Raw genomic sequence first — 12,011 nt, 5'->3', positions numbered from 1 at the left:
AATTCTATATAAAGCTAACACCACCAGATACATTGTACATGGGGTACATAACTTCATTATTTTTGCTCCCTCCTTTTCGCGACTTGTATGTTCTGCTGACAATCACAGTTCATGTATTGCATTTTGACAGGGATTTGACACATTGTCTTCCTTTTAAAGATCAACGTTTTGTGTAAACACTGTTTCAAGATCGAAATTGGGCGCATTCTCACTGTACTTTAGTCCAAGAAAGGCAGATGGTGTCACTAATGCAGCTCCATAAACCCAGCCTATAACTGCAGCAAGGAACATCACATGACACTATCTCTAGTTGCGTCAAGTCTTGAGTGAAGAGCAATTATTTTTTTTAACCATAAATTCGTCTGATTCAGTTTAGAGATACAGCAGTGAAACAGGCCCTTCGGCTACCCCGAGTCCATGCCCATTCATACAAAAGAGGTCCCGACCCTAAACATCATCTATCCATGAGGAATTCTATTCTGTGGGACTCTCTGCCACAGAAGGTAGTTGAGGCCAGTGCATTGGCTATATTTAAGGGGGAGTTAGATGTGGCACTTGTGGCTAAAGGGATCAGGGGGAGAAGGCAGGGATGGGATACTGAGTTGGATGATCAGCCATGATCATATTGAATGGCGGTGCAGGCTCGAAGGGCCGAATGGCCTACTCCTGCACCTATTTTCTATGTTTCTATGTCTTTGGAGTGTGGGAGGAAACCGAAGATCTCGGAGAAACCCCCGCAGGTCACAGGGAGAACGTACAAACTCCGTACAGACAGCACCCGTAGTCGGGATCGAACCTGGGTCTCCGGTGCTGCAAGCACTGTAAGGCTGCAACTCTACCTCTGCGCCACCGTGCCGCACAAGCTGTACCATTCTCTGCCACAGAGGGGAGTTGAGGCCAGTTCATTGACTATAAGAGGGAGTTAGATGTGGCCCTTGTGGGTAAAGGGATCAGGGGTTATGGAGAGAAGACAGGTACAGGATACTGAGTTGCCCTGGTGTTGAATTTACCAACGCCGGCTTCAGTCACTATAAGGTTACCAAAAATCTGGGGGTATCTATTAATTCTGATGAAGAAGTTGTAATTTCATTAAGTATCAATATCTGCATTGACTGATAATGGCCAGTAAGTCTTAAAAATAATCAGTTCAAATCTTAGCACTGTACCGACAACAATTTTTTTGTTGGCTGAAGTGTGATCACAGGACTGAAAGACAAGGGAACAACTATAACAAGAATGATGTCATGTTGAACAAGATTAGTTTTCATTTCACAGATATGTGTATTAGTTTCCCGGCTGAGTCTTTTAATGATGAAACGATTAATTCTTTCACAAAATAAGGAGCTGTCAGAATATATATTTGTCAGGAATAAAGCAGGAGGTTGTAAACACAGCTCCAAATAGAAATGATTAGATCGCGTCAGGATTGTCTGTCTCCTAAGCCCCTATAAATATTCCCAAAACTCCAGAAATTAGTCTTTAGAGATACAGCGCGGAAACAGGCCCATCGGCCCACCGAGTCCACGCTGACTAGTGATCATCATGTACATTGGCACTATCCTACACATTGGGGACAATGTACAATTTTACCGTAGAACTATACCAGGTCTCCAGTTATATTTGTGTAGTCATTAGAATATTATACCTGGTCTGGTCCTCAGCATTTGACTTCCTGCCTTTCTTTATTTGATCTCACGTCATTTATATTTGAAGTCAAGTTTCAAGTGGTGGCTAGGTGGTGCAGGGCCAGAGACCCGGGCTCGATCCTGACTACAGGCGCTGTCTGTACGAAGTGTGCACGTTCGCCCCGTGACTGCGTGGGTTTTTCTCGCGTGCTCTGGTTTCCTCATCGTGCCAAAGTCGTACCGGTTTGTAGATTAATTGGCTTCTGTAAATTGTAAATTGTCCCTAGTGTGCAGGATGGTGCTAGCGTATGGGGTGATCGCTGGTTGGCACGGATTCAGTGGGCCGAAGGGCCTGTTTCCACGCTGTATCTCTAAAGCACTAAAGCCGAGTACTTAGTTTAGTTTAATTTAGAGTGACAGCATGGAAACAGGCCCTTCGGCCCATCGAGTCAGTGCCGAGCAGCGACCCCCAGCACGGTAACACTATCCTACACAGTGTGTAAGAAAGAACTGCAGATGCTGGTTAAAATCATCAGTGTCTACATTTCATTTGTGTCTACTATCCTACACAGACTAAAGACCATCTACAGTACATTTATACAAAGCCAATTAACCTACAAACCTGTACGTCTTCGGAGTGTGGAAGGAAACTGAAGATCTCTAAGAAAGCCCACCCGTTCGCGGGGAGAACGTACAAACTCCGTACAGGCAGAGGCCGTAGTCAGATTGAACCCGGGTCTATGGTAATGTAAGCGCTGTAAAGCCCCGTCCCACTTTCACGACCTGGTTGGTGACCTCTGCCGAGGTTGCCCTTGACTCATACTCGCAGCATGGTCGCCACGAGGTCGTAGGAGGTCTTCGTAACTTCCTCGTGCTCGTGAGTGGTCTCCGCGTACTCGTGGCCTCAAGTAGGTCGCGCCGTTTTTCCCAGCCTGATAAAAAATGTCTACGAGTTTAAAAAAAGGTCGAGGGGGGTTGTAGGAGGTCATAGACATAGTCGTAGGAGGTCTTTTACTTCGGCGAGTCAACACGACCTTGACATTTTTTTCAACTTGTCTAGGGTCTTCTAAACTCGTGGATTTGGTCGTCCAAGTGGGACAGCCCCTTCAGGCAGAAATTCTATCGCTGCGCCACAGCGCCGCCCGTGGCTAGTGGCTGTTCAGAGTAGAGCACTGTTGAACATACTGTGCTGAATGTGATGGAGCATCTTATTTGTGCACCTGGTTCTTCCATCGATTCCCCCCTCAAACCACGTTGCTCTTTCACACCAGGTGTGGGTTTTATTAATACCGTTCTGCTGACATGACAATATTTAACTTGCTGTTGACTTTGCAACATTTATTTACAAGAACTCCACATGGGTTTGGTGGGCTGTTGGGGGAAACGCTCCAGTTTTTTTACTGACAGAACATGTGCCGTTACATCTGTTCTGGTCCAGAGAGCCTGACTCAAGTGGCTGCACATCTGTCCACATAATGATTTAGTTATCATGAATTCATGCTGAACCTGGTTTGTCCCGACACATCGATGTTGGTAAAATGCTAACTCGATGATTAGTTCCAGAGAACATCTCTGATGTAACGTGTCCGAAAGAACGGCAGATGCTGGTTTAATTTGAAGGTAGACACAAAATGTTGGAGTAACTCAGCGGGACAGGCAGCATCTCTGCGGAGAAGGAATGGGTGACGTTTCAGGTCGAGGCCAGTTATAACCCTTTGTATCAATAGGTTGTAGCATTGTTGCATCGGGACTACAATAAATACTTTGTAACAGTGTCGGCGCCCTGTATGTGGCGACACTTTGTGGATGGTACGCAAAACAAAGAATAATAATAGAGTGATGGTAAAGAATCATCATCACCATCATCGCTATGTGGGACACTAATGGCCCTGTCCCACTGTACGAGTTCATTCCAAGAGCTCTCCCGAGTTTGCCCTGATTCGGACTCGGAGATTTACGGGTAATGGCCGCTCGTCGGTACTCGGGGCTCTCGTGGACATTTTTCAACATGTTGAACAATCTTCACGAGTCTTCCCGTGCTTACCTGTCGTTAGCGAGCCTTCCCGAGTATCTGCCGTTAGCGTTACGAGCTGCTAAGAGACGTCCCCGAGCTCCGACGTACCCGCTACGTTCATTCTCCGTGCTTACCATGAGTTTGATTTTTTTTAAACTCGGGAGAGCTCTTGGAATGAACTCGTACCGTGGGACAGGGCCATAAGTATATTTCCAGTATTCTATTTTTTCTCTTTATCATTTCTGGATCTCTTTGAGGTTTCTCTGCAACTGGAATTCATCTGCAGAACACCCGTGCATGGTCAGAGTCTGAAGCCCGTGTAGCATTGATTCCTTCGAAAACATCCGTAGGAAAGAAGTCAGACACAAAATGCTGGAGTACCTCAGCGGGACAGGCAAGCTGAGTCAGGGGACAAGGAGCCTAGAGGTATGGAAGGGTAAGGTGTGAGAAACACAGAACAAAGCAGACGATGATAAGGAAATGTAGAATGGTTCATTGTTGGCTGAAGGGGAAGGAGAAAACGGAGCATACAATCTGTAAAATTAATCAGGAGGACAGGGAAACTAGTCGGAGAACTTGGATGTGGGAGGGATGGTGAGAGAGGGAAAGCAAAGTCAGATTTTGAAGTCAGTATTTGAAGTCAGAAAAATTGATATAAATCAACATCAATACCGCTGGGTTGTATGTAAGCTGTCCAAGTCAAATATGAGGTGCTGTTTCTCCAATTTGCATTGGTCCTCACTCTGACAGTACAGGTGGGACACGAGATGTGCCTGCAAATGTTAAAATCTTCTATTTTAGAGATTCAGAGCGGAAACAGGCCCTTCGGCCCAACGAGTTTGTGCCGACCAGCGATCCCCGCACACTAACACTATCCTACACACACACTAGGGACAATCTTACATTTAAACTAAGCCAATTAACCTACAAACCTGTACATCTTTGGAGTGCGGGGGGAAACCGAAGATCTCAAAGAAAACCCACTCGGTCACAGGGAGAACGTACAAACTCCGTACAGACAGCACCCGTAGCCGGGATTGAACCAGGGTCTCTGGCGCTGCAAGTGCTGTAAGGCAGCAACTCGACCACTGCCTCGTTGTCTTGGAAGACGGTACGTTGCTCAAAGTGCGCCTCTGGTTTCAAAATGGTTGCAAAACCAGATCAAAGCTTCATCCGACAAGATCTCTGTTCAAGCCGCCATTGACCCCGGGGGAGGGTTGGATCAAATTTGAGTTTCCTGCTGGATGCTTAACAAGATAAAAAGAAAGACAGGCAATTTGCTTTAACCGCTTACATTACTGTACTGTTGTAATTTTCTTGCCCTAATTGCTTCCACTGGAATCTATTCCCAAGGCACTCGCTGCCTTATATTTTCACCAAAAGTCATTTACAACCGCTGATATCACGTGTTTCTTTGCCATAACTTCATCAGAAAATTCATGTAAAATAGCCACTTTAGATACAGTGCGGAAACAGACCCTTCGGCCCATTGAGTCCTCGCTGACCAGTGACCACTCCATACACTAGCACGACACGACGACAGTCGGGGCAATTTACAATTCGCAGTTTTACCAAAACCAATTAACCTGTACGTCTTTGAAGTGTAGGAGGAAACCGGAGCGCCCAGAGTAAACCCACGTGGTCACAGGGAGAACGTACGAACTCCGCAAAGACAGCACCCGTAGTCAGGATCGAACTTGGGCTTCTGATGGTGTAAGGCGGCAACTCTACCTCTATGCCGCCCTCCTTTAATTTTGCTGCCGATCAGACCATGTTGATAAGGAACACAGACATCGGAAGAAGGGTCCCAACCCAAAACATTGCCTATCCATGTTCTGCCTGACCAGCTGAGTTACTCCAGCAGTTTGTGGCCTTTATTGTAAATGCTAGAATTTAGGAGATTGAGGGGGATCTTATAGAAACTTACAAAATTCTTAAGGGGTTGGACAGGCTAGATGCAGGAAGATTGTTCCCGATGTTGGGGAAGTCCAGAACAAGGGGTCACAGTTTAAGGATAAGGGGGAAATCCTTTAGGACCGAGATGAGAAAAACTTTTTTCACACAGAGAGTGGTGAATCTGTGGAACTCTCTGCCACAGAGGGTAGTTAAGGCCACAGTTCATTGGCTATATTTAAGAGGGAGTTAGATGTGGCCCTTGTGGCTAATGGGATCAGGGGGTATGGAGAGAAGGCAGGTACAGGATACTGAGTTGGATGATCAGCCATGATCATATTGAATGGCGGTGCAGGCTCGAAGGGCCGAATGGCCTACTCCTGCACCTAATTTCTATGTAAACTTGCATCTGCAGTTGCTTGTGTCTGGATCAGGAACTCAGGAACTCTATTGACAACTCATGTGTTGCTTTTAGGTGAGGATTGTACATTGGGCTTTTCAACTAGATGAAGGTAGAAAAGTCAAGGTGGAAACTAACAGAATCTTAGACGTTCCTTGCAATGAAGCCAATCGAACCATTCCAATAATATCCAATATCATTTATCTAAATAGCATAATCAAGGAATTAAATTGGAGCTGTGATTTTTGGAGCGTGCCTTGAGGTGAGAGCCTGTAGCTGACAGGTAAGGCAATGGCAATAACCAGGCCTCTGCTTTTGTGGGATTGGACCTTGTTGCTGAACAATCAGGCCAGGTGGCTACTGAGCTCTAACCCACAGCTGTACCTGAATGTTTTGAGTTGCTATCCCTCTTCCCACTGTCAGTCTTTCTCCCCGCTCCCGTCCGGCAGAAGGAACAGAACGTTGAAAGCTGAAAGCAGTATCTGGAGAAAATGTGTCCCAGACTTGAGAACTGGAGTAGATGAAATGTAGAAACAAAGAACTCCAGACGCTGGTTTATACCAAAGATAGACACAAAGTACTGGAGTCGGGCAGCATCTCTGGAGAAAAAGGATGGGTGATATTTTGGATGAGTCCCTTCTTCAACCTCTCCACCTTCCTCTCCTGACCCTCCCGACACCTCCACCTCCTACATTCAGTCTGAAGAAGGGTCCCGACCCGAAACGCCACATATCCTTTTTCTCCAGAGAATACTACTTGACCCCAGTACTTTGCCTCTATCTCTCGGCCGCATGGCTCAGACCAATGAACAAAACCTGCGGAGGCTGCTAATGCTTTCCCAAATACCGCCATGCCCTTGAATAAACCTGATGGTACAAAAATAGCCTGAAATAAAAGCAAAGTATTAGAAGATAAAGCTGAGTGCTTAGGATGAAAATTGCAGAGGAAGCATTGACTTCCCATAAATAAACCTCGAGTCTGCCCAATATTTGATCTCTTAATACAGGGGACATACTCTCGACTTTTCACACGCTGCCATTTTGGAATGTCTTTCCTGATCTGAAATGTAGTTTTTTGAGCGATCTTCATAATTTTTACTTTCAGATTTTCTTGCATCTCCACCCCGTTCAAATCAAGAGTCGAGAGTGTTTTATTCACATGCCCCGAAATGGAACAGTTCTTACTTACAGCAGCACAGCAGATATTTAGTTTATTGTCACGTGTGCCGGGGGGCAGTGAAAAGCGTTTTGTTGCGTGCTAACTAGTCAGCAGAAAGACAATACATGATTACAATCGAGGCATTTACATATAGAAAAATGTAGGAGTAGGCCATTCGGCCTTTCAAGCCAGCACCGCCATTCAAGATGATCATGGCTGATCATCTAAAATCAGTACCCCGTTCCTGCTTTTTCCCCATGTCCTTTGATTCCTTTAGCCCTAAGGGCTCAGTCATATTTTCCCAAATCTCAGGTAACATCTGCAACACATTTTACTGTCTGTCAATCAGCAACTATATGCTAACCCTAGTAAAAAATAAAGAACTGTAAATGCTGGTTTACATAAAAAGACACAAAGTGCTGGAGTAACTCAGCTGGTTCGGCAGCATCTCTGGAGAACATGGATAGAAAACCCTTCTCAGTCAGAAGAAGGATCCCAACTCAAAACATCACCAATCTATGTTCTCCAGAGATACTACCTACCCCACTGAGTTACTGTAGCACGTTGTGTCCTTAAAGGGCCTGTCCCACTGTACGAGGTCATTCAAGAGCTCTCCCGAGTTTAAAAAAAAATCAAACTCATGTCAAGCAGATAGAATGTACGGAGCGGGTACGTCGGAGCTCGGGGACGTCTCTTAGCGGCTCGTAACGCTAACGGCAGGTACTCGGGAAATGCGGTAAGCTCGTGAAGACTCGTGAAGATTTTTTCAACATGTTGAAAAATAACCACGAGAGCCCTGAGTACCCTCGAGCGACCATTACCGTAAATCTCCGAGCTCGAATCAGGGGAAACTCGGGAGAACTCTTGAATTAGCTCGTACAGTGGGACAGGCCTTTTAGTATGATAACCCTTTGTCTTTCCAGCTAAATGTTTTGTAGTTAAGGATTTTGGTGAATGTGCACTTTAATAAGAATACTTATTTCATGCGTTTATAAATATGCAATAGCTGATTTTTGCAATAACGATGTCAATAACACATTATGCCAGTAACTGATTTTTATTTTACTTAAGCTGTGAATGTGGTGCGTATAAGCAAGTTTGACCTCTTCTGATATGGCTTCTCTCCTGTAGCTGGGGTACCCAAGGTGACTTCACCAGCACACACCCTCTTCCTGCAGTAAAGGTGAAACTCTTCACAGAGAGCACAGGCGTGCTAGCTCTAGAGGACAAAGAGCTCGGTCGGGTATGTGCTTCTTATTTCCTGCAATTAATGATTTATACCAGGCGAGTCGGTGCCAAGTCTGCTCTGATTACACTTGGAGACTGCTGCCAAAGCAGCTCTTTTCAGTTCCTATTGCACACTCAAGACCATATCACTTACCAAACTGTCTTAGAAAATAACAATCAAACAGAGCAGTCTTTATTTCCGGTGCGGTTAGAAACATCCTGATAAGAACGTAATCAGTGCATTCTGTGCTCGGATCAGAATCATTCCATTTGTTGCAGCTGGCAGACTGCATATCGCCCGCTGGCCTGCTTTGTCTTGTCATTCCCCATCACAAGCAAATGCTGCTCTGTGTATCAGAGCCTTTCATAAGATCAGAAGTGATAGGAGTAGAATTATGCCATTCGGCCCATCAAGTCTACCCCCCCATTCAATCATGGCTGATCTATCTCTCCCTCCTAACCCCATTCTCCTGCCTTCTCCTCATAACCCCTGACACCCGTACTAATCAAGAATCTATCTATGTTTAAGAGGGAACTGCAGATGCTGGAGAATCGAAGGTTACACAAAAAAGCTGGAGAAACTCAGCGGGTGCAGCAGCATCTATGGAGCGAAGGAAACAGGCAACGTTTCGGGCCGAAACCCTTGGGAAATAGGCAACGTTTCGGGCCGAAACCCAAAGGGTTTCGGCCCGAAACGTTGCCTATTTCCTTCGCTCCATAGATGCTGCTGCACCCGCTGAGTTTCTCCAGCTTTTTTGTGTAACCAAGAATCTATCTATCTCTGCTTTAAATATATCCACTGACTTGGCCTCCACAGCCATCTGTGGCAAAGGTTCACCACCCTCTGGCTAGAGAAATTCCTCCTCATCTCCTTCCGAAAAGAATGTCCTGAGGCTTTCACTCATGACTTTGTGATTCATTGTCCTTGTTCTACTAAACAAGCACTTTATCTGATCTCATGATGCCAATACCCAGGACAATTCTCCACGGGCTCCTCCACTACTGCCCTCAATTGGAGCTTTATATTTTGCCTCTGCGATGTGAGAGGCCCCAATGTACCTGTCAAACTGTTTCTTAAACGTTGGGATAGTCCCAGCCTCAACTACCTCCTCTGGCAGCTTGTACTGTACACCCACCGCCCTCTGTGTGAAATGTCTCTGGCATTGTGAGGCAGCAGTTCTACCCGCTGTGCCACTGTGCCGCCCCCCACCCTTATTATGAAAACTCTGCAATCCCCTTTTTCCCCACGGATTTGGACCAAGAAGCTGACGGAAGAAGGCAGGAAACGAGGGGATTTGTTAATTCATGGTATCTTGCTGCTAATCTGTCTTCGTTCTATCGTGTCCCTCCCCAGAAATGATGGCCTTGAATTAACAGTGATGGGTAGACACACATCCGCATCTGTAACAGACGCATGCAATGATAAGAAACAAAAATAGCAGTAATAGACAGATAGATAATAGCACAATAGGCAGGCAGACAAATTTACCAGTCGCAGCTAAAAACGCAAGTACATCTTGAACGTTCCTTGGAAGTGGCATCACATAGGGTGATCGGAAAGGCTTTCTGCACATTGTGGCTTCATTAGTCAGAGAATACATTGTGGATGTTGGGAGGTCCTGTTACAGGTGTAGGATACATTGGTGAGGCCATATTTTGAGTATTGTGGTCAGTTTTGGTCACCATATTACAGGAAAGATGTTGTCAAGCTGGAAAGGGTGCAGAGAGGATTTACAACAATGTTGCCAGGGCTCGAGGGACTGAGCTATAGGGAGAGATTGGGCAGGCTTGGAGCTCAGCAGGATGAAGAGCGATCGTATAGAGGTTACAAGATCATGAGAGGAATAGACAGGGTAAACGCACAGAGTCTTTTAGAAACATAGAAACATAGAAATTAGGTGCAGGAGTAGGCCATTCGGCCCTTCGAGCCTGCACCGCCATTCAATATTATCATGGCTGATCATCCAACTCAGTATCCCGTACCTGCCTTCTCTCCATACCCCCTGATCCCCTTAGCCACAAGGGCCACATCTAACTCCCTCTTAAATATAGCCAATGAACTGGCCTCAACTATCTTCTGTGGCATAGAGTTTCAGAGATTCACCACTCTCTGTGTGAAAAAAAGTTCTTCTCATCTCGGTTTTAAAGGATTTCCCCCTTATCCTTAAGCTGTGACCCCTTGTCCTGGACTTCCCTAACATCGGGAACAATCTTCCTGCATCTAGCCTGTCCAACCCCTTAAGAATTTTGTAAGTTTCTATAAGATCCCCCCTCAATCTCCTAAATTCTAGAGAGTATAAACCAAGTCTATCCAGTCTTTCTTCATAAGACAGTCCTGACATCCCAGGAATCAGTCTGGTGAACCGTCTCTGCACTCACTCTATGGCAATAATGTCCTTCCTCAGATTTGGAGACCAAAACTGTACACAATACTCCAGGTGTGGTCTCACCAAGACCCTGTACAACTGCAGTAGAACCTCCCTGCTCCTATACTCAAATCCTTTACCCAGAGTATGGGGAATCAAGAACCAGAGGACATAGGTTGAAGGTGAGGTGGGGGGGGAAGATTTAATCGGAAGCTGAGGGGTAACGTTTTTACCCAAAGGATAGTGAGCTGCCAGAGGAGTTACCATTGCAACGGTTAAGAAACATTTAGACAGGTACATAGATCGGACAGGTTTAGAAGGTGATGGGCCGAGCCCAGGCAGGTGGGACTAGTGTAGATGGAGCACGTTGGTCGGCGTGGGCAAGTTGGGCCGAAGGGCCTGTTTCCACATTGTAAGAGAGCTACAGCATTAACGAGTAACTGTACAAATAGGTACATCAGTATCGGGCAGAAACACAAGGGGAGTTATACGAGGCGAGCGCATGGTGACAAACGAGCTTGTGCAACTGTACAGACAGCAGCATCGGCAAATTACACAAGTTAATTTGTTGCAAATAGATGCTGCAGTAAATAGATAAACGTGCGAGTATTGCCTCTGAGGATTCTGCATCGGGGACAGATAATGTAGCTATGACAGAAATGGAAATAAAGACTGTACAGGTACACACGTTAGTAAAGGATAAAGGCACATCATCCACTAATGAACAGATATGCAATACTAACTGCAACAATAAAAGGCATCAGCAACAGATTAATGCACAATCCAAATCTAACGGACAGGATAGTAAGTGTGATGGAAAGCCTATTTATTCACTTAATGGGATATTTGGTGAACTTACAGTGAAGGAGCAGAGACAACATTCCTTTGAGTTAATTTCACAACAAACTATTAAAAATACTAAATTATGAAAATCAAATTGAACAAAATTTTCTTAACTGGCTATTTTCATCTGCTGTCATATTTTATGATGAAAAGAAGTTTGTTCCTAGAAAAAATACTTTTATTGTCATGCCAGTGTTGTTGCGTTTGTCACATCTCCATGTCTGTGCGTGCTAACACTAACCCTAGTACACAATGGTAGTTTAGCTCAGTTTACCTTAAAGATAGAGCACGGACACAGGCCCTTCGGCCCACCGAGTCCAGACCGACCAGCGATCGCCATTAACTAACAATATCCTACACATTAGGGACAATTTTATATTGATACCAAGCCAATTAATCTGCAATCCCGCACGTCTTTGGAGTGTGGGAGGAAACCGAAGATCTCGGAGAACAACCCACGCAGTCACGGGGAGAACGTACAAACT

At 45.4% G+C, this 12,011-nt stretch overlaps 1 protein-coding gene across 9 annotated transcripts in view; it reads left to right on the top strand.

The window, feature by feature from the left end:
- cadpsa (Ca2+-dependent activator protein for secretion a) overlaps nucleotides 1-12,011 on the top strand; it is a 279,926-nt gene that overhangs the window by 118,787 nt on the left and 149,128 nt on the right. For all 9 annotated transcript variants that reach the window (XM_055647594.1, XM_055647589.1, XM_055647592.1 and 6 more), the window contains one exon: nucleotides 8,222-8,333. In XM_055647594.1, coding sequence (XP_055503569.1) covers nucleotides 8,222-8,333 — 112 coding nt within the window. The remainder of the gene's footprint in view (nucleotides 1-8,221; nucleotides 8,334-12,011) is intronic.

Source organism: Leucoraja erinacea, chromosome 16, assembly GCF_028641065.1.
Source record: "Leucoraja erinacea ecotype New England chromosome 16, Leri_hhj_1, whole genome shotgun sequence".
NCBI lineage: Eukaryota > Metazoa > Chordata > Chondrichthyes > Rajiformes > Rajidae > Leucoraja > Leucoraja erinaceus.
Note: the sequence above shows the minus strand (reverse complement) of the source record. Positions and strands in the feature narration are given on the sequence as shown.